The sequence below is a fragment of the Protopterus annectens genome, chromosome 8.part0 (genome assembly GCF_019279795.1).
Source record: "Protopterus annectens isolate FY-2018-M chromosome 8.part0, PAN1.0, whole genome shotgun sequence".
Taxonomy (NCBI): domain Eukaryota; kingdom Metazoa; phylum Chordata; order Ceratodontiformes; family Protopteridae; genus Protopterus; species Protopterus annectens.
Window position 1 is genome coordinate 846,365,650 of NC_056741.1, and position 24,571 is coordinate 846,390,220.

At 37.9% G+C, this 24,571-nt stretch overlaps 1 protein-coding gene across 1 annotated transcript in view; it reads right to left on the reverse strand.

Moving 5' to 3' along the window:
* LOC122808354 (deoxyribonuclease gamma-like) overlaps window positions 1-24,571 on the reverse strand; it is a 248,208-nt gene that overhangs the window by 135,901 nt on the left and 87,736 nt on the right. The window contains exons 4-6 of the mRNA XM_044079319.1: window positions 23,502-23,614; window positions 13,667-13,779; window positions 7,403-7,560 (exon numbers count right to left, since the gene is read on the reverse strand). Of these exons, the coding sequence (XP_043935254.1) occupies window positions 7,403-7,560; window positions 13,667-13,779; window positions 23,502-23,614 (384 nt within the window). The remainder of the gene's footprint in view (window positions 1-7,402; window positions 7,561-13,666; window positions 13,780-23,501; window positions 23,615-24,571) is intronic.

A 24,571-nucleotide genomic window follows, 5' to 3' on the forward strand; every position in this document is an offset into this window, starting at 1 on the left:
AATATTGGGTGAGCAAATGGGTGTAAGAAAGAGTTTACTAGTCTTTGTATTTCGGTGGAAAATTGCATGAGTCTTCAGCCTCATTTCCTTAAATCCCATTACATCCACTGAGTGAATGTTCTGGATATGTAAATTTCATTTTTTACTTACAATGCTACATTGTTGCCCCCTAAAACTGCTTTTTGTTTAAAAATGTACAGATTTCTCCAGTCATTGCCAAATACATGCTTAATACATGTATGCATAATTTTCGGTAGTTGTCTCCTGTAACTATAACAAAGGTTGTTTTCAGGTCAGCAAACCCATCTCTAAACAAGTTTTGTATAGATCTGTGTGTTGCAAAATAGACAGTTATGGAAATATCCTCGCCTCAGTAAGCTACAATATTTCTGAAAGGTATTCATATAAACATTACTTAGTTGAGTGCAAAGATTATGTCTGGTTATACATTTGTCAATGTGTTGTGCTTACATGTGTGTAAGCCAACACAGAAAAGGAGCTGAGTGCAGTTCTGTTTAGTCATCATGCTTTTCAGTAACTTGCTATGATGTTATAATATATAACCATGGACATTTGCTACCTATGTAATTGAAAATAAGTCCTTTAATTTCACCCTGAGATATGCCTCAACTCCTGGAGGGACTGGGACTGACGTTGTTGGTCATTCTACGAATGGTAGTGTGTTTCTACTGCCTACATGATGCCCATATCTTCTTGTTCTTCTTTCGGCCAGGCACAATTTTCTGCCTTATTTGTTTCAGAAAAAAGCATTTGTAATTGTAAATCCCTTTCTGTTGTAATTTATGGAGCTCTTTTCCCCAGGACTCTGCTGAAAATGGTCTTTTTTGTTCAGTCAGACTATACCAGCAATCAAATGGAAATAGATACAAAAACAGATTGTTAGATAGCTAATGCTGTTGTTCTAGGCTCTCACAAAATCACAGTACCCTATTTTGTACTTTTAATAGTATGTAACTAGTATGTATAGGAAACCCATGACTCTTAATCAACTCTGTAATAGAGAGGGATCAAGGCCTGACTACAGCCTGTCCTGTCTTTAGGATTAGTTTTCTTCAGTATGACAAGGACATTTTATATATATATATATATATATATATATATATATATATATATATATATATATATATATATATATATATATATATATATATTTATACACATATATGTATATCTGTGTGTGTGTGTGTATTAATTTTCTTTATGAATAATTCAAGAGGCTGTTTACATGTATTTAATTTCCTACCCCACCAGCCAGCTGATACTTGTTCCTCCATGAGCAGTGTTGTTCTGAAAGGAAAATAGATTTCTTAACACCTATAAGAAGAATTCTCTAAAATGCATCCACTTTAAGCCTGTGCTCTAGATACATCTCTCAACCAGTGAAGAATTTAACTGGAGCTTAGCTTTTAAAACAAAATGGCCATGTTTGTTTGTGAAGATTTTAGTCAGTATGTTTCAAGATGCTAAATGGCCCAATTTACCTGAATTCTCAAATCACCGGAGTCTAATGGTGCCTTTATGAGTCTGGTGGCAGTATACCACATGACTCAGCAGACACAAGAAGCACTAATAAATCACTGGTAGCAACAAAACTGCTCACATTTGTCACATTATAATATATCAATGCCAAACATAATTACATGGAATGGGATGTGGACATTTGGGCTACATGAGAATTTGCCATTAATTGGTGCACAACACACTGTGCCACAGTTCCATATGCAGATGTCAATGCAAGGCAACAGTGCCTTTCACACTTTTAGACCAACAACAGCACAGACTGGGACCAAAGGTTGGGGTGTCTCAATCTACGTTAGCAACAAACATACCTCTGGTTTTGTTAAACAGGATGATACCATGGAACGTATCCATGTGCAAGTCACCATAGATAGGGCCAATCACCATATCATGGCTAGCTACAGGTCACCATCTATGCCCCTATAGTCTCATGATTCTTATCTAAACCTCATAAAGGTGCTCACCATCCAACCAAATACCCTAATCATGGGTGACTTTAACTGCTGTCTATAGACTGGGAAACTCACACTGCTTCAAACTCACATGCACAATACTTCCTGGACTTTATTAATTCATACACCCTGGAACAGATAGTGCACACTCCAACCAGAAGATCACCAGCATGGGAGAGCATTGCAACCCCCCCCCCCCAATTGTCACATCCTTACTAGTGAGGTCAGATCACAAAGCTGTCTCCTTTGAAATAAAAATCAGCCCGGAAAATCCAGCTAAAGCAGTAACAGTTAGGAACTATTCTAAGGCAAACTACATCCTATTAAGTGACAGTTTGTCAAAATTCAAGGCTCCCCCTAACCCCGAGACCACAGCAACCTATGCAGAATTATATACAGAGTGCCTATATTAGTATGTGCATAGCTGCATAGACGCTGCCATATTACCAGAATTAAACCCAAAACAAACACTAAAAACAACACCCCATTACTGGAATCCTCACCTAAACAGGGTATACAGAAGAAAATTCATAGCCAAAATCAGGAAGAGCAATTCTCTTAAAGACAAGTGTTCTCTTATACAACTAAACAAGAAGCTAAGGTCTAATTAAGTCCAAAAGGTTGACTACAAGGTCAGGATATCCTTGATGGCTAAGGACATTCACAAGGCTTTCTTCAGCTATATACAGAACCTTAAATGTAATACACATCAGTGTGCTGAACTGGTGGTGAATGGTGCCATCTTCACCAATCAAGGTGACATAGCAAATCTACTGGCTGATAAATTCAGCAGGTAAAATCCCTTCCAACATACTACCCCAAACTATTAGCAGGGACTAGGTACTGGCAGCACTCACAAAGCCCCACATTCATGGGTTCCAGCAACATCCCAGTTACCTCCTGAACAGTCTAAAATGGCCTATCAGGACCAGTTGAGGCACTCTTCAACTACAGTCTTGAAACAGGTTACATTCCAAGTGAATGGAGGACCACAACAGTTATTCTTCTCCACAACATCAACTGATCTAAGGAACTGCAAACACATCAGTCTAACACATGTAATATGCAAAGCCATAGAATGAATTATCATGGAAATGATAAACAAGGACATCAGCAACCTACAGACACTAGACTCATCCCAATTTGGTTTTAAGTGAAGGTCATGCATACTTAACCTGACAGACTTCTTTGAGAGGTTCACTAAGGCAATAGACAGGGGTAAAACAGTGCATACTGCTTATTTCGGCCTAGCCAAGACATTTAATACAATATTCCACTCAGGTATTGCTGACAAGCTCTATGAGCTAGGCATAAATCCCTACATAACACACTGGATTGCCAGCTGGCTCACAGACAGGACCCAATAAGTCAGGATTGGTGAGACCATCTCCACCAAGAGACTGGTTACTAGTGGCATATCCTAGGGTTCCAAGCTGGGCTCAGTCCTGTTTGGCATCTACTTCTCAGAAGTCAGGGTTAATGTTCAAGGCCTCTGGCTCACCAAGTTCACAGATGACTGTAATTTGGGAGCTATTATAGATTCGCCCAAGACATCAACATCTTGAAAGATCATTTAACACAGACAAATGACTGGTGCCAAAGCCATGACCTAAAACTCAATGCCAAAAAATGAATTAAATAATGCTCTTTGGAAAACTGCCAATTCAAGTTAATTACTCCATCAATAAAACACCCTTAAGAGTCAGACCAATAGTAAAGGATCTGGGAACATATGTAGACAGCAATTTGGCCTTTGAACAACATGTACCTAAGATAGTAAGAAAATCATTCTAGGTTGCGCAACTTATAGGTAAGGCTATGGCATCCAGGTCCAAGTAAGTTATAGTACCACTCTACTCGGCCCTTATCAGACCTGTCATTGAATACAGTGCCTCCTTAGGCATATATCTAATCAGACATTTGCAGCAGTTGGAACGCCCACAAAGGTTTCTCACCGGAAGACTTCAGGCCATGAATACCCTGTCCTACAGTGATTGCCTAAAGGCTCTGTCTCTCTAGTCAGTCTCCTACAGGCTGCTGAGAGGGGATCTTTGCCTGAATTACAGAACTTACTCAGACCCAGCCCTGATTGATGTGTTGCACATGCAGAAAATGAACATCACCAGAAACACTAGATTCAGGGATCTGAACTTCACTTGTGACTTAAACAAAACATGCTGGAGAGACAAATATGTATCAAAAAGGATTCCCTAACTATGTACAATGGATATAAAAAGTGTACACACCCCTGTTAAAATGCCAGGTTTTTGTGATATAACCTGTACAATTCAATTGAAAAACAAACAAATCTGTTAGGGGGGGGAAATATAAAAAATAAAAAATGTACAATACGCTGGTTGCATAAGTCTGCACATTTGTTGTGTGTACACACCATTAAACTAATACTTTGTTGAAGTGCCTTTTGATTTAATTACAGCATTCAGTCTTCTTGGGTAGGAGTCTATCAGCATAGCACATCTTGACTTGGCAATATTTGCCCACTCTTCCTTGCAAAAGTGTTCCAAATGTCAGATTGGGAGGGCATCTCTTGTGCACAGCCCGCTTCAGGTCACCCCACAAATTTTCTATTGGATTTAGGTCTGTGCTCTGGCTGGGCCATTCCAAAACTTTAACTTTCTTCTGGTGAAGCCATTCTTTTGTTCATTTGGATATATGCTTGGGGTCATTGTCATATTGAAAGGTGAAATTCCTCTTCATCTTCAGTTTTCTAGCAGATGCCTGAAGGTTTTGGGCCAAACGTGACTGGTATTTGGAACTGTTCATAATTCCCTCCACCTTGACTAAAGCCCAGATACCAGCTGAAGAAAAGCAACCCCAAAGCATGATACTGCCTCCACCATCCTTCACCGTGGGGATGGTATTCTTTTGGTGATCCGAAGTGTTATTTTTGTGCCAAACTTACCTTTTGGAATTGTGGCAAAAAAGTTCAACCTTGGTCTCATCAGACCATAACACATTTTTCCACATGCTTTTGGGAGACTTGATGTATTGTTTTGCAAATTTTAACCAGGCCTGGATGTTTTTCTGTGTAAGAAAAGGCTTCCATCTTGCAGCCCTACCCCATAGTCCAGACATATGGAGAATATGGGAGATTGTTGTCACATGTAGTACACAACCAGTACTTGCCAGAAATTCCTGCATCTCCTTCAGTGTTGCTGTAGGTCTCTTGGCAGCCTCCCTGACCAGTTTTTGTCTTGTCTTTTCATCAATTTTGGAGGGACGTTCAGTTCTTTGCAGTGTCACTGTTGTCCCATATTTTCTCCACTTTTTGATGACTGTCTTCACTGTGTTCCATGGTATATCCAATGCTGTGGAAATTTTTTTGTACCCTTCTCCTGATTGATACCTTTCAACAATGATATCCCTTTGATGCTTTGTAAGCTCTCTGCGAACCATAGCTTTTACTGTAGCATGCAAGTGAGTAAATGTCAGGACAATCCTATTATGACAGCTGAACTTTATTTGGAGTTAATCAAAGTCTCTTTAATTGATGGCAGGTGTGTACCCAAGAAGACTGAATGCTGTAATTAAATCAAAAGGTGCTTCAGCAAAGTATTTGTTTAAGGGTGTGCACACTTATGCAGCCAGCATATTGTATGTTTTTTATTTTTTATATTTTTTCCCCTAACAGATTTGTTTGTTTTTTAATTGAATTGTACAGGTTATAGGTCACATTAAAGGTGGGAAAAGTTTTTAAATGATTTATTGTGGTCTCATTTTTGTATATCACAAAAACCTGGCATTTTAACAGGGGTGTGTACTCCTTTTATATCCACTGTAAAACAGAGTTCATCCCTGATCCTATTCAAATGAAACCTTGACAATTGCAAGGGAAATCCTCAATTTACCCCTGGTCTGATCCCCATGTCCCTTATGGAGAGAGGCTCTCAATAAGAAAGATATTATCCTAATACCCCTTCCCCTTATAATTCATTTTTACCTCCCTACTAACATACCCACCATATAAATGCCCATGTTACTCATCACCCAAATGATTTGGGGGTGAGTGGCTAGTCTTGTAAGGGCCATAGTGGTCATTAGCCTAGTAACAACCTATAAACATTACAACAACATGAAATCTTCAGGCAGTACTGTATTTCAAACTGGTATACCTTATGTCAAAGTTGTATGGGAATAATCCATGGAATTTTATTGCAATTCACAGATGTTCAGGAGTCAGTCAACCTCACTAGTATGAATGGTGCACAATGCCATAAAAGTATGTCGTACTTGTCATACATAAGTGAGTCTCATTACATTACATTATTTGGCACCTCAGAAAACCATGACATTTTGAATGCTTTAGCATTATACTTATATTTGAGCTGTAAAGTCTTTTACATGGGAAGCATTTCTAAGTAGCATGATAAAGCACAAGACAGTAGTGACTGACACTCTAATAAGAAGTCACTAGTGTGTGTGTAATGTGGTTTCTATTATCTCAGAGAGTTCTTTGTTCTATGAGGTCCAGCAATCTCAGAGTTAGTATGTATAAGTAGCATGGGCATGGAAGCGCACAGGGCAAAGTCTCCATAATGATTTAACAGCATTTTAACGTGTTTCAGACTTCAAAGGCGCTATTATTTCTTGATCATATGTGAAGGCACTTGTGAATGCTGATCATATATTGATGATGTGTCTGTCATGGAGACAGGTTTTCCAAAGATTAGTGCCAACCTCTGTGAATGTAGCACCTGTATGGTGATAATATTGATTTGATAATTTTTATGTTTTATCAAGTACTGTTTCAATAGCTGTTACACGGTTTGTCAGGATAAACTGATATAGCATCAGTATATGGCTAGGATGTGGGTTGTGCTATAGGGTCTACTTAAGAAGACTGAAAAACCAAAAGACTGAAAATTCTAAATACTAAATGATGGAATGTGCCCCTTCTCCACTGTTGTACAATCTTGGAGTTGGTTATATAGTTAGCAGGGTTTGTGGGGGGGGCACAGCCCCCACATGAGGGGTACAGGAGGGGCTTGCCCCCTGCATTAAAAATATGTTCAGTATTTTGAATTTTCAGTCTTGAGATTCAATCTTTTGGTTTGTCTTCTGAAGTAGACCCGTGCTGTGATAGAGGCATCACTGCTGGGTTTGTTTTTTGGAGGAATTGCAGCTATTTTTGAGAGTTGTAAAGAAACAGTAGTGATACAGTAAGTTTTACAAAAGTGCTCAGTTTCAGAAGGTGTTACTACTAATATACACTATATTCCAAGGCACTGCAACATAATGAGCTTGATGCATGTACAGGGATGGAGTAATGCAGACTTGTTTTATGAAGCACTGTTGCTTATCATTGCATCCTAAAAGTGTTTATAGTTTCTGATATTATTTTTTGTGGTTAACTTTATACAGAAATCACAGAGTTTCCCTGGGACTCCTACCTGTCATAAGCACAGCATGTCTTCTCACTAACAGTTGTGTCTTCTTTGTCTCCAATCAACCAGTAGAAATCCAGACTGTTGCGAAGTCGAATAGTCTTCCAGTCCTTTGCTGAAACGTAGCTACAAGCTGCATTGAAGTCCCCAAGGAACATAACATTCTATATTAAAATAAAGGAGAGAATAATGTGATAAATTATTTATTTTTCATCTTCATAAAACATTTCTTGTGAGTAAAAACATAGCAGTCAGAGTTCTGCATGTAGAGTGGGTGAAACATTTTGCATTTGCACATCTGCTGTCAGGTAACAGGAGACAAACACTAACACTCAGTACACGAACAGTAAAGTTAATGTGTTACAGTAATTATACAGTACTTGATAAAACATAAAAATTATCAAATCAATATTATCACCATACAGGAGCTACATTCACAGAGGTTGGCACTAATCTTTGGAAAACCTGGTTCCATGACATGTCAAAATAATCCACCAACACTTTTACACATTAAATTATATTAGGAAATTCAGATTACTTTAGTTTGCCTTTCTAGTGACAGTTTCCTTACACATTTCCTTATACTTTTCTCCAAAGACACTGGATATGATGTAACACCTTTTACTGGGCCAAAATAAGTTTTCAGTTACCCAAGATTTCAAGCTAGAAGTAGCCCTTTGTCTAGAGTTATTAAGTAACTGATGCTAGATATCGTGCTTAAATATCCACTTGTGCCTAAAAAGGAAAGTTCATAATTTCTTTCTTATTGGCTAAAAAAATACAATTGAAAATGCCATTGTAGAAAAAAAAAGTTTGCAGTATGTATCATTAATACTTTTTTTTTCAATCTATATAGAAAGCTATGGATGGTAACCAAAATATACACCTGGATCTCAATGTCTTTCTGTAGGTTAGGGGTAAGTAAAATTTGCTGAAGTGATTTCCTAAAGGAGGTGATACTCTGCAGAATATTGTGTTGAACTTTGTCATCTGAGATTAGAGAAGTGTATGATCATCTCCAGATCTGTCTCTTGGAAGGGAATTATAGAGAAAGATTTCCAAAGTCTTGACCAGGCTAAGCTGTTAATGTTGGTTTAGAACAGAAGTCTTAGACTTTGATTATCTTCATAGTGTATGCAAGTTCAGACACTTAACACAGTATGTAAGATCTATGTCAGATGCCCTGGACACTTTGGTCTTTGAAAGGAGGAAATAATCAAAATAGAAGAATTGTCCATCCATTCAATATTCACTGAACTCCAGCTGAGATTCAGTATTTGACAAGATCAGCTATGTCTTTTATAAAGATGAAAAAGAATGGATTCATGTCATAGCCTTGTTTGACTATTGCTTAAATACTGAATGAATGTTTCTCCAATAAATTTCAGAGAACAGTGGCAGTCTTCTGATTAAGCAGGAACCTCTGAATCTCTCTTAAGCTTGTAGGACAGTAAAATCTAGACATAATTTTCTATGTGAACTCATAACATATGGGTCATGCACAGTTTTAATCAGTAAAAGTCCAAAGTAGAAAATCCATTCTCCTTTTCAAATAACAAAAAACAACTACTTCAGTTCAGTTTTATATACCACAATATCATAAACTATATTTTTCTGCTATGGCTGACCCACCTTTACTTTCTTTCTTTTGTTCCTTCAGTGACATCCCTCCTCTGGGCCAGTGATCAAGGAGCCTCAGTCCTCAACACTGACGTGGTGGGGAATGGTCACTGAGGGAAAAAAATAGACATACACAATATTTTTAGATGCAGTTCTCTGCATCAAGTACAATTTCCCTCAACAGCATGCAGGGAATGCACACTCCAGTCTTGGGGCTGGGCTTTCTCTTCAGGCCTCAAATAAGACTCCCCACTGACACAGCTATAGAGTTAAATCCTTAGCCGGATGTTCCAAGCCAAGTCCTCCACCATCCTTCTGTGAAATCAATGCTCTCAGTGTTCCTGTTCAAAGTAGCTGACACACACACAATCTTTTTGAGATTTGATTTTCACACACACACACACACACACACACACACACACACACACACACACACACACACACACACACACACACCTTTGAAAGGTTGGGACAGCTTTCCTGCTTTGCCGCCTCCACCCAGACTATAAGGTAGATACACTGCCACCAGAACACCTCAAAGCCAGTTACTCTAAGGCTCTTACTGGGGTACCCAATTATCTGTGGTAAAATTAATGCTTATACAAATGGTGGCATTTCCAAGCAGCAGGATTTTCAGGATCATGGAGCTACAGTACCACTAAATAAATGCAAGTTATCTCAAAAGTTAAAATACTTTCTAAAAGACCAGCCACAGTGAAAGGCTTAGACATATTTAATAGTAATGTCTTTCGGCTTTTCCTGGTTAGGGGTCGCCACAGTGGAACTCTGGTCCACTCATGATTGGCAGTGGATTTTTACGGTGCCGAGTTGCCAGCCCAATGCCCAACCTTCAAAGAAGGCACAGCCATTCACGCACACACCTACCTGCATGTCTTTAGCATCACTCAACCACAGGGAGGACATGCAGACTCCACACTGAAGGCTCTCCCGCCAAGAATCAAACGGGAGAACCTCTTGCTGTGAGATGACATTGCTAACCGCTGCACCACTGCGGCTCTGTTTAGATATGTTTAGATATATTTAATAATAAATAATAAAAGAAAAACATGAAAATACTGAATATTAACAATAAACACCAGAGTTTCAATTCACAGGAAATATAAAAAACAACACAGATGGAAAGACTCAGTCAGATACAGAAAAAAAAACATTTAGCTAATTTCACTATATTTTCCTAACTGACTGAAGAATTACTGTTCCTTACTTACTTGCTAGAGCAAGGCAAGATGAAATTAGATGAATGTTTCTCATCAGGTCTAATAAAAAACTGCTTCTATCACATCTCTCACTAGTATTCAAATACCATTTTAGTGCTGGCTATAGAAAGACATGACATCTTGTTTACCTGTGGTTCCTACATTACCCCGTCACTAGCAAATGAGTCAGGATTTGGCACTGAAGTGTCACAGTACACACGCAGAACTTTGTTAAAGCTTAATACAACATCTGGAAACTATAAAACAATTCCAACACTTCCACCCTTCCTGCAGAAAGGCTTTTCACAGACAGTACATCTCTGTTTGCATTCATACCTGTGAGATAGAATCTTTATGGCTTAAACCAAGTCATTTAATTTCAGGCTGTTTTTCTTAAGGTTAGCTGGACTGAGCCTAACCCCTTCCCTTCCAGTATCCTCTGTAAAATATATACATTTCATCAGTTACGATACAGTCTGACATACATGTATATTTCTTTTCCAGTAGGAACCACTGTTGATACATTTTTAACACAAGCAACTTTACAAATGCATTTTAAAACAAGTACATGTACAAATCAGTTTGATATTCAAATGACATATAATTCTTTACAAAACTCCAGCTAACTACGCTGGCATATATTACACATGCAGTGCCCTATTCCCCCCTAGCACAGCTGGCACTATCTCACATCATCACATCTTCCATGAGAATAATCTAGCTTTTCCTATACTATTTTTGCAGAATTTCAGAGTTATAAGCTTCCTTATACCTTAGATTATCAAGATGATTATTGAACTTAAGAAAACTCTGCAGAATATTTGGGGGTAGTTGATTTTAAAATGTTTATGGGAACAGTTCAGTAATGTCTTATCTTGATCATTTAATATTTGTGCTTACATTATCAGACTGTTCCTTTCAGAAAAGCAGTACTGATATTGCTGTAAAAAATCACCTTCTAAATGTGAGCTAAAAATTTGTATCAGTTGAACTTGTGAGGTATATATGGTGAAAATAGACTCATACATTGGCAATTTTCAGTTATTTGACTCAAACTTAAAATAAGTAAGCTTTTTCTGTCACCTTATTAATGGGACTACTGCCATTTACATCCAAGCCAACAGTTTTGGTACATTAAACGAAATTTCACATTTCTTGTATACAGTCACCATCCAAGCAGGAAGAGACAATTTTATTTATTTATTTATTTTTATTTTACTTTTGTTGACCAGGCTAGTCCAGCTGGATGTATGTCCATTTTCACTGGAGGCCCAGGGAGAAAAGCTCCAATGGTTATTACAAGTTTAAACAAAAACATAAAAAGATAAAAGGATGAAAACAAAGATGAAAAGATTATATACAAAATTGAGTTAGTACACGTAATACACATGTAAGAGGAAATAGCAATTACAAGATAAGATTCATAATCAAATAAGTAAATACTCGCAATACAGAAATATGAAAAAACATAGCGTGAATAATAAATTGTCAAACAAATGTGATAGAATAAATTTTTTTTTTTTTTATTTATTTTATTTTACATTTGTTGACCAGGCTAGTCCAACTGGATATACATCCATTTTTACCAGAGGCCTGGGGAGAAAAGCTCCCCTACACAATGCTTTAATTTATGAGTTAGACTCATAAGACAGTTATGTAAAAGAATAGAATTAGTCAGGTATACACAGTAAGATTTGTGTATAATTTAAGAGGTTACCAACCAATGATAACCCTATAAATGAAGTTCATCTTTGTCCCAGCAAAGCGAATTCTAAGCAGTTTTTCATGCCTAACCAATTACAATCTTTACAAGTACACATACTGCACATTTTTTGAAAAAGAAAAAATCAAAATTTACCCAAGAGAGATATCTCACGTCTTGCTACTTTTAAACATTTTTTATCAATAATTTATGATGTATTAATAAAATTCATATAGCAAAAGGAGGTATACATATTGAGGAATTCTGACTAGATATTAGACGCAATGCTATAAATAATGTTACTGTTTTCTTCAGAGTTCAGTTTATAAGAATGTTAATGGTTTTGCTCTGTTAAAGATTAAAAGGTAGTTTTGAGCCATTGCAAAGAAAGAACTAAAACATTTTAAATTTCTGCGTTTTCTTTTAGTAGTTTGATTCAAACTTGCTGATGTAATGCTGTTTCCTGTTGAAGTATACCTCTCTAAGGCATACATGTCTAATTAGTGTTGCTAGACCACAGGTATGATATCACTAGCCTGGGAATGCGCTATTTTGTGGTTTTTAGTTTCACTTTTGCCAGGTTGCACAGTTTTGTGAGTCTGATATCCCCAGACTGGTATAATAGTACTTTAAAACACATCTATGTTCATTAAAATGTATTTGGGAGCAAAAGCATTGTGTAGGTAAACTCTAAACTGAAAAAAAATGGATAGTCTTTGTACTAGCTCAAAAAAGCACAACAACTGGGAGTGCAAATTTATTCAGTAAAATGTTACTCCATAAATTTGTTGTTTTTAATATGGTTGATCATCTCCATGAATAAGTTATCTAACATTTTTTGTCTCTTTAAATGAAACACTGGATTTCACATTCTAAGCAATTCTTGTGACCATTCAGTGTACATAAAACAACAAATACTAGTTAAACCTTAACTTTTAAATCTACAGATGGACACTTTGACTGACCACGTGACTATGTTACTATTGCATTAGTTAGACTCTTTTACACTAGCTGTACAGTTCATGGTCTTGGATCCTACAGTCCATTTTTCTCTGTATTTGAGGTATACTTTACACAGCACATTTTCTTGCATCTCAGGCCTGACTTTTTCAACTTTGCTTCATAAGAAATTTCAAGCACAATGACTCAAATAAAAAAAAAAAATGAGTGCCCAAGCACTGATAGATACTTAGAGCAGGATACATGACTGCAACACGTGTGTAAGAGTCACACCTTTGTCCTAATTATAACCTGTTGGTATCCAGTAAATGTTCAATCTGTTGCTATCCCCACTTTTGGTGAGCTAGAAGTTAACATTGCATTGGCCCCTGCAGTCTTGCTACCATGAAACTCCCCATTGGAGAACGTATTGTAAAAACAAATGGGCCTACTCTCCCCTTTGTACAAGACACAACTTTTGCATCACATCCCAATGGTCTTGTTTCCCAGAAGCACAAGAGATCATCTCTGCATAATCTAAAAAATCATATCCTTTTGTCTGACCCATTGTCCCCAGCATACTGTTTAGAGACTTTCTATCAGTAAACATCATGTATAAGAGGAACTATTCTTTTCTGTCTTCTAGTAGTCAGACATGAACCCTGGCAAAAATGTTTTGTCTGATTTCCTAAAGAAACGAGGGTATATTACAGTTGTAGAAAAGTTAAGTCTGTTACAACTGAGGTAATCAGGGAAAGAAAGGATGGATAATAAGTTTTCCATTGATCTCACCTCTGTCTGCCAGTGACCTCTGACCTCCTGGAAGACCTCATAAAGTTCATCCATTTCTTTTACAGCATCCTTTGGACATGTGTGCTGGGACACCAGAACAAAATCTTGAATAACTGGAATAGACATAAATCCATGTTATTGTTAGCATTACATGACATGTTCTACAGTTATTTTTATTTAACATTTGTTTACTGGGAAAGTCTGACTTGGAACAAAGCCAATTTTCAGCAGTGGCCCGGGGCGAAACACTCCAGACACATGTCTTTGTAACATGGGAGGAAACCGTAGCACCCAGAGAAAACTCACACGAAAGCAGGAAGGACATGCAGACTCCACACAGAAGGCACCGTAACCGAGAATCAAACCGGGGAACTTCTTGCTGTGAGGCGACAATGCTACTGCTGCACCACTGCGTTGTCCATTGTATTATATTATAATATAATGCATAATATAATATAATATAAGTATAATTATAATTCTAAGATATAAATATAAGGATAATATATACTCTGTGCCATGTATGTATTAATGAATGCTAAATTTTAATCAGGTGGTAGTACAAATCTGCTTGTCCTGAAAAATAAATTTATCTGCACCAAAAACTGAAAAGGTTTGACCAATACAGTTTTAATTAAAACATCACTGAATTAATGTTTTAAACTTTGTTGAAATGTTCAGTATAGGTTTAGAGCTATTAATGTGGCAATGCCTGTCTCCCAGAAAGGTTGTTAAGACCCCATGACTGTTAATCATTATTGGCTTGAAAAGTAGATTTAAACAATAGCTATTTATGTACCATCACATCATCTTGGTATGAGCTAAGGATACAATGAACAGAAGTTGTAGTTGGTAATTATTGTATACTAATAATACCGTAGTATGAATGCCTGATCTGTAATATGTTATTAATGTCTACCTCAGATCAATGTACACCAATCTTGATTGCTAATGACTTCATATATGAGAAAAAAATGTGAAGCTGTGCTTTAAATGGGCATCAGGAAGCAGTCAAGGTATCTTGTCTGTGTCCTTGCATGCTTACCTTGTTTATTAATCTCAGGCATGGCAAATTCACACACAATTATTATTATTATTACATTTTGAAATAGAATGCATTATGAGACAGAATGCATGAGTATTAGTTTTCATTTGTACTTTATTGACAGTTTACTCAACCTTTTTAAAAGTGGAGCTGTGTTTGACCCCCCCCCCTTTTTTTATAGTTTATCATGGAGAGCAAATTAACTTGCACTTTAGCCTGATATTCTTAATGAATGTAGTTTTAATATGATAAGTATTGTAATGCACACACACATGGTACACAGGCTGAGTGTTGGGAACATGAGTGTGTGCATTTGTGTATACGTGTAAGAGAACCTTCAGTTGACTTTTGAGTTTAAGTAAAAACTGCAGAAAATAATGGCTATAGGATATCATAAATGTTGAGAAGATAAATGATGGAATTACACATCTTCCCATCAGATAGTCAAAATCAGGTTCAGCAAAAAAACTAAAGTTTCACTAAGTTCTGCAGGCCAAATCTTTTGACTGACCACAGCTGCCTGAATGAAGGAGAGTGAGAGATCTTTCAGTACCTATGTACTCATGTTATTTATTTTTATTGTGATTATGCTTGCTTCCAAGCACCTGGATTCATCCATCTCAATCTGATTTAAAAACAACCATCTCCAGGACAGCAACACCTTGGGACTGTAAGCAGTTCATTTAGGGAGGACTTCTGCTGTCTGCAAAATTCAGTGAACAGGATTCAGAAAATCCTGCTTTGTTGAGTCCCACTGCAGAAAATCATCATGTAGTCCAATCACACACTGTATGGGATTGTCAGCCCTTACCTACTCATCATCTTCTTTCAGCTGTTCCCGTTAGGGGTCACTACAGTGGATCATATGTTTCCATTTCTTCCTGTGCTCTGTCACACCAACTACCTGCATGTCCTCTCTCACCACACCCATAAACCTTATCTTAGGCCTTCCTCTTTTCCTGTTACCTGGTAGCTTCATCCTTAGCATCTTTTTCCCAATATACTCAGCATCCCTCCTCAGCATGTCCAAACCAATGTAATCTTGCCTCTCTGGCTTTGTCTCCAAACCTTTCAACCTGGGCTGACCCTCTAATATACTTATTCCTAATCCTGTCCACCCTCGTCACACCCAGTGCAAATCTTAACATCTTTAACTCTACCACATCCAGCTCTAACTCCTTTTTGTCAATGCCACTGTCTCCAGCCCATATAACATAGCTGGTCTCACTACCCTCTTGTAGAACTTCCCTTTCACTCATATTGGTACTCTTTTGTCACAAATCACTCCTGACACTCTTCAACACCCACTCCATCCTGCCTGTACTCTCTTCTTCACCTCAGCCTTTACCTACTAAGGAAACATAACAATCAGATGTTATTTATTTATCTGTGTATTACCAGGTAGATGACGTGGTCTGAAGTACTTTCTTCAGCAATAACTCAGGGTCCCATAGGACCAAGTAAAGTATACAAATATTGCAACTGCAGTACATTGCAGAAATAATGCAACTGTGATTTCAAGGCTTTACATGACTGATAAAAGTTGAGTGAAGCACAAGTAATGAAATGTAAATAGAATAAACATGACATGCTTTCACTGGTGTGTGGCAGATTTGATGGGTAGGATTACAAATTTTAGCAGTGTTCAAACTAAATCAGAGTTTTTTTTATTTAGTATTTAAACAGCAACACTATCAGAAATGAAGCCAACATTTGCAGATCGTGACAGAATAGTTTATAAGTCAATTTTGAAAGCTCTGATTCATGCACATTGAGGGAGGATAGGAAATGTGTCATTGATATCATCATCAGATATTTAATAATGTCATATGATGTTTGGGCAAAGAAAAACCATAGGACTTGCTAAGTCACTTTCTGATAACTTTATTGTATTGTTTTTCTCCCAGTGAGGCTAGAGACAGGGACCTAGGCATGTGATCAAAGTGTCAACAAAGTAGAGCAGCATAGAGGCTCATGCTAAACACACACTCTCTCTCTCTCTCTCTCTCTCTATATATATATATATATATATATATATGGGTCTACTGTATAACTTCGAAAATATACTTTTTCGAAATTACACAGTAGACCCTGGGTTATGCGAAAGTGCATTTAATCGAAAGTGCACTTTTGTGAAACCCGCTTCAGTGAACAGGCTACGTACTGCAGTTTAGTGCAGTAGTCACAAACCTTAGGGTTAGGGCATGGGTCATGGTAAGGGGATAGCTAGTAGGGCTATTCCCTTACCATGACATGCGCCCTAACCTTAAGGTCCGTGACTACCACACTACAATGGAGGACATAGCCTGTCCTCCACTGTGGTGCGAAACACGACCTTAGTTAGGCACAGGTCATGGTAAGAGGATAGCTAGTATGGTATCCCATTACCATGACCCGTGCCCTAACCCTAAGGTCCATGACTACCGCACCACAGTGGAGGACATAGAACATTTTCCTACTGTCCTCCACTGTGGTGCGATACGTTCGCAGAAGCAGTGTTCGCGAAAGTGCACTTTTGAATAAGTGCACTTTCGCATAACTGAGCAGTCTACTGCTCTTTTTCAAATAAGTGGTATTCAATTAAAAGCAGTAGACCCATATATATATATATATATATATATATATATATATATATATATATAAATAACATCAGCCACAGTTAGACATAGTAACACTGTATCCAATGCCTCTACTGCTAAGCCCTTAAGGCAAACCAGTGCACAACTTAATTTCCTGGTCATTGGTGATTCTATAGTAAGGCACACCAATGTCCCCTTCACAAGACTGAGTAGAGTCATTGTTAGCTGTCTTTCTAGAGCTAGGATCCATAAAGTCACATAGTCATTGTACCACAAGTAGCAGTATGACTCTGTCATTGTCCATGTTGGTGTTAATGACCTGAGGTATACCTCCCTTGAGTATATTAAGTGAGACATGACAGAGGTCACTATGTGTCTCAGGCAGGTATGAGTCTTGCACTGACCAGCATACTACCTTTTCCAAGGATGATGCCATGTTGCCAATAGAAAATAATTGATTTTAACAGTTGGCTCAGATTCTGATGTCGGTCCAAGGGGATACAATATTTGATGGCATGGGAGGACATGGTTGAAAAACTATGCTGCTTTGCCAGGGATGGTTTGCACTTATCCCTGCTAGGCTTTTGGATATAGACAAAGACCTTTTCACCCCTGTGATGCCTTTTTTTAAGCAATGCCAAACTGATAAACCTCCCAACTTAACTTAACATATGAGGGAATATCTGAAGGTGGTTCTGCTCCATGCTAGAAGTCTTATCAGGAAACTCCACTCCCTGCAACCCTTCCATTCCATGGAGACATGGTTTAAAGTCATGGATAGTACCCTGGCAGTACAAAGTTATACCACCTTTCATCCCTTTGGACCAGCTACTGCTCAGGAGGAAACTAAAGGTGGAGGGGTCTCAGTCTATATTAAAAACAACCTCACATCCAGACTAGCTAAAGTATATGACCCACTGGAACTGCAACTCATCATAAACAGGGTCTCATACCATATCCTTGTAATCTCGATATCCCCCTCCATGTCCCAGGAAGCCAATACTACCTATCTCAGTTTACTAGAGTCCCTCACAATTCAACCCAATATAATCTTGTTGGGGGATCTCAACTACCCCTTTACAGACTGGGAATCATACACCACTTCTAATGCACAAGCCCAGCAATTCCTAAACTTCATTAATACCAACATCCTGGAACAGTTGATCCATTCTACTACCAGTGGTACTAACATACTTGACCTTGTACTCACAAACATGGGGGAGTGATGTTCCTCTCCCAGTGTAATGTCCTCACTCATCAGATGTGATTGTAAGGCAGTATTATTTAAATTAAAAATGAAATCTGTGGACCCAGTGACACCAAAAACCTTTAGGAACTATTCCAAAGCTAAACTCTCTCTATTAAGTGACACCTTGGCTAAATTTTAAACACCCCCAAACCCCAGTGAACACCATAGAGTTTGCTGAGCTATTTACAAAATCCCTGCACAGCCATATTGATAGCTGTAGAAAACAAGCTGTGCCCATTCATGTTAAGAATAAGACAATTCAAATGACAAACCACCCTGGTGGAATCACAATACCAATCAGCTATACAACAAAAGAAAAAAAATCTTGTCCAAGAGTAGGAGGAACAAATCCCAACAAACTAAAAACTCCCTGACCAGTGTAAACTGGCAGCTAAGAGGGTTAATTAATACTTCAAAGGCCAAATTTGAATTAAAATCACTTCTTAGGCAAAGGAGAACCACAATGCTTTCTACAGCTATGTCCATAGCCTCAAGGGAAATATGCAACAATGCACAGAACTTATTGTTAATTACATCACCCACTCTGAATTGGAGGCCATTTCCAACCTTTTGGCTAACACTTTCAGCTCTAATTTCTCCACCCACTCCCCCCGATAGTCCAAAGAAAATATCATATACCACATTTCTCCAACAATTACTAGGAAACAGGTCTTCAGTGAACTTTCTAAGGCCAAAAACACTGCATCGATGTGCGCCAATAACATCCCAGGATGCTTACTAAATAGCATGAAATACAATCTCTGTGGTCCATTTGAATCACTTTTCAGCTGGAGCCTACAATCAGGTTTTTTGCCTAATGAATGGAAGATAGCTACAGTAATGCCCCCTGCACAAAGGAGGCCCATCCACTGATTCAAGTAACTACAGGCCCATAAGTCTGACCAACCTCATATATAAGGCCATGGAAAGAATCATGGACATGATAAATGAGGGCATAGGTAACCTGCAAATGTTGGACCCATCATAGTTTGGCTTTGTTAAAGGAAGGTCATGCCTATTAAATATGGTGGAATTCTTTGAGAGGTTCACCAAAGCACTGGATGAAGGCAAGACTGTGCACAGAACACAGCTTGACCTGCCCAAGGCTTTTGATCGAATAATGACTCGGGCATTATAGACATATTGACTAAATTAGGTATAAACCCCTTTATCATCCATTGGATAGACAACTGGCTCACTGATAGGACCCAGGAAATAGGTGAGACCACCTCCTCCAAGGGGCTAGTCAGTAGCGGAGTCCCCCAGGGCTCAGTACTGGCCCTACTCTTTTTTGGCATCTATTTCTCAGAAGTGGAAGCAAACACTGAAGTTTTATGGCTAAGATTGCAAACTGAGGGTAGTCATCGACTTCCCTGCAGACACTAGCATTCTTCAAGAAGGTCTATTTCTGACTAACAAATGGTGCCAAAGGCATGGTCTTAAACTCAATGCTAAGAAATGCATAATTGTACCCTTTGGGAAGTCAACTGTCCTGGCTAATTGCCATGTTGATAATACGCCCCTAAAAAGTAGACCCAGTGGTCAGGATTCTGGGTATGCATGTAGACAATAGCTTTGCCTTCGACCATCACATGGCCACAGTATTGAGGAAATCATTTTATGTTGCACAACTTATAAGTAAGTGAGTGGCATCTAGGTCCAAGGAGATTATTATCCCACTGTACTCTGCTTTTATCAGACCAATCATAAAGTGCAATACTCCCTTAGGTATGTACCTTTCCAGGCATATGCAACAACTAGAGAGACTTCAGAGGTTCCTTACAAAACGAATACAAGGCATAACAAACCTGCCTTATGCAGAGCACCATAAATCCCTTTCCTTCTACTCAGTCTCCAATAGATTGCCAAGTGGTAATCTATGTCTGCCTTACAAAGCATCCACAAACCCCACAATTATGAATCTCCTGTATATTCATAAGTCAAACAGTACCAGAAATACAAAGTCTAGGGGACTACATTTTGTCTGTGACTTAAACAGAACATGCTGGAGAGACAGATATGTGTCCCAGAGACTGCCCCTCCTATGGAACAGGCTTCTCATTCATGTAAAATTGAGGTAATCTGTTACCCATTATAAGTGCAACCTAGACAAGTGGATGGGGAATAGGTCATTTACACTGGGCCTTTCATCTATGTCCCTTATGGACAGTAGTAGCTTAGAAACGCTTGACTGTCCCCCAATGTACTATTTAGATACAGGATGTCATTCTTTCAGAAAAACTTGGCTAGACTTAGAAAGGTCTCCCAGGTTGTTAGCCTAGTAACAATCTCTGAATCTATGAATCACCAATTAATCACATAAGGGGTACAATTATTTGAGTTACCAAAGTGTATTACTTTAGTTTTTTTTACATTAAGTTCTACACTGTTAAACTGAGCCCAATGTACAAGAATGTCCAACATATTTTGTAGTTTAGATTGGTCATTTAACAAGTGTGCTATAGCTCCTATTGTCATATAATCTGTAAACGTCATTTATAGCAATGTCTATTACCAGTGGATCCCAGACATAAAAATAATAAACAGTGCAGAACCAAGAACACCTCTTTGGGGAACTCCTAACTTATTTTTGTAACTGCATGAATAATTATTGCTTATTATCCTAACCTCAAGACAATTAGATGTCCACCTCTCTTGTAGGTTTATTGACAATTTGAATATAGCCAAATATACTAAGACTATAATGTCACTTAAAGGGCCATCATATGAGGACAAGTGCTTCCAGTCAGTGCTTGGTTCATTCAGATCTCCAGCTACGATGCCAATATTTTCAGAAAATAAAGCTGTCATTGCTCTTACAAGTTATCTAACTTCATATTTTGATTGATTGGGAGGGGTGATTGAACAAACCTACTTTCATAGGTGAATCATTCCATATAATCTTAACATATAGTAATGCAACACAAGTCCCCTTAGGTAACAAATGAGGGTGAGGTTAATTTTTGAATAAACTGATACTTTACCTCCATTTCTATTACTTCTATAATTATGAAAGCCAATATATCTGTTAATTGATAAGGGCGTATTTAGTTTTGAGAATCAATTTTCATTGAGAAGGACTACATCAAAATCTTTACCGATAGCTCTAGTTTCCAAGGCAGACAACTTACTATTTAAACTCCAAACATTGTTCAGGAAAAATGTTATGGTATGTTCTTTTCTGTCCCTATCTACTATCCCATCTACTTTTTATAAACAAATGGAATCTCTTAAGTTAGTTTACCCAGCATGATCCTGTTCCCAATGTGGCTGAAATTAAGATTATCTATACAAAAACAGTTAGCACGCATTAAGTTGTCTTCCCAAAGTATTATTTCTTTAATAGAAGCTCCTAATCACTCTGTTCTTATTAAGTTGATAAACCCAAGGGCCACATTCTTCAAAGTCTTGTTAAATCTTAAGGAAGGAAATATATCCATCATTACAATTGAGAAATCTTTTTCTTACTTAAATGAACAATCATTTTAATTTCTCTCAGAAACCTTATATTCATTTGTCCTTCCATTGTAATTTGTATTACAGACAATTATCACTTGTCCACACCTGCTGTCATCCCCAAATAGTCTGTGCTTTATGTTTCTATAATAAGAGGAGAGATCTACAGAAAAGAAATGCAGTGCTTGCAAGATTTTTCCTAATTAGGTCTAAACCCATTGTTACTTATATAATGACGTCACATCGACCGACTACCTCACTGACAGTTAACAACCTGAACATCAGTGGTGTGAGCACCAGAGGCTGGTTACTGAAGATATTAGTCAGCTAACACAGCATGCAGGCATAATATCTAAAAATTATAATGTGTACTCTGTCTCCGAATAAGTCTGTCAAAGCACTTTGCAAGAATCATCAACCAGGAACGAAAGACTTTTAGGCTGTGGTTAAGGCACTGGAGACAATGAATGATAAAATGGCTGAGTGTACACTGAGTTATTGTACTGGCTGCATGGTACCTTCTTGTTGATGAAAGAAAATTCTGTGTTCTGATAAATGCAAGTGTTTTCTTTCAGCTTCATGACAGTCAACCAAGATCATTTGTATAACTGTGAGTCATCTCCTAACCAGACTGCCACTGGTAAGCATTCTGTAATATGAGCTGTATGGGAAGATGTCAGATAGCATCCTGTTTCCAGGTATAAACAGCATATTTGTAATACAATGCACCAAATTTTAGTTATGAATGGTTTTCTTTTAGTGAGACAATCCATGCAATACTCTGCTAACCTAGTGCTCCATATGGCTGGAAATACCTGAGATAATACGTGATCAAGTGATCATTTAAAATCAAATACAGGAACACCTTCTAAGCTGTAGTATATGTAGCTACCATTGCAGAAAAAACAGACATTCAAAGTATTATATTAAATGACAAATGGTTTCATTTATTGTAGTTCATTGCACATGTGCACTTTGCAAATATCGTAACTCTAAGTAGGATATGGCTCAGAAATAATAATTTTAAAACATGAACATTCTTACCTGAATAGAGCAGCACATGTACAAAAGAGAAGCAGGTCAGATCAATGATACAGTAACATTTGCTAGTGGCTTTATATGTCACTAATGCAATAACATCAAACTTTAAGAAACAAACACCCTTAACTAATTGAATGCTACCTATTTCACTCAGTGCAGAGCCTACCTAGAAATATGACAATAACAGGCAAAATCCACTGCAGAACTCTGGAGCATACCAAGTGATGGATAAAGCTGGATTATCACATAAATACGGGTGGCTAGGACTGTATCAGTAGTAAAAGAATCAGGGGAATTAGGGCCAAGGAACTTGAAATAGAGGCAGCCTATTGAAAGAGAGAAAGGGGGTAATTCAAAGAATCTAGGAAGAGGTAGAAAACAATACAATTTGAATGTATTAACAGTAAATCATTGACATTTGTCCAAATGTAACTGCTGTCCATTAGAGCCTAAAGCAGTTGACCTTACCTGTTGTGGGTGAGTAGACTCGGACAATGAAGGGTTTCCGGCAGAAAGTCTCTGAATCTTCTTTTTCGTTCTTCTTATACTGATAGGAGTCCTTTACTTGTACAATATCTGCCCTAGAGTTTAAGAAGGAAAAGAAAGGATGAAAAGGTAGTATTTCAAGTATGCAGTTACTGGAACTTCTTTTTTTTCCACCTGCTGCTGACTGTTAGCTGCCACTAGTTTGTTTCATAACTCACTGAGTCTGTCGGATGTGCCTTAAACTCCCCATTGCACAACTTCACCCACATCTGGAGCCAGTGAGGAAATCACTGGTGCAACATTTTACTTCTGCCAGGGAGTGTACCCTAAGTGCCACCACTACCCAGCAGCCTAGCTAGCTTTGCAGTTGCTGCCCTCAGGAGGTGCTTGTGCATTTTTGTGCATGCACAGCCTTTTGACTAACTTGCACACCACTTATATAGCACAGAGCCTGCATAATGTTGCTTTACTGCAGAGAACTTAAGATGCCTGACAATCCCCCAGGATAGGTAAGCTGATGTTAGTAGCCCACTAGAATTTTCCACATGTGGCCTATCCATCTCCTGTGTCACCAGTTGAGTACAGGTAATCTGAAGTACACTTTATCCCTCTTCACCACTAGTGTGCTGCACAGCTACACAAATTATTAACTTTCATCATCACATCTTACCCATTATTTATTTTATTTTATTTATAATTTTTAACCAGGGTAGAGTGCTGATCCAATTACACCATTTTTAGTATTAACCCCAGGATAGAATGCAATTGTGAATGCATAAGTATAAAGAAACATTTGTCATGATACAAAATCTGAATGCAGACAATATTCAAACAGCAAACACTTATTACAATATTAACAATTGTTATGGAGAGAGATAGTGAAGAGGGAAAATACCGCACAAGAAAATAAAAGCATTTATGTGGCATTTCTAGGAACACAAAGCAAGGCACATTGGTAGGGGGAGGTAGTAGAGAAATTGTTACATAGTAGCAGGGGTTAAAGAGTAATATCAGATTTAGTGTTTAAAGAGATGTAAAGATTTTGACATGAG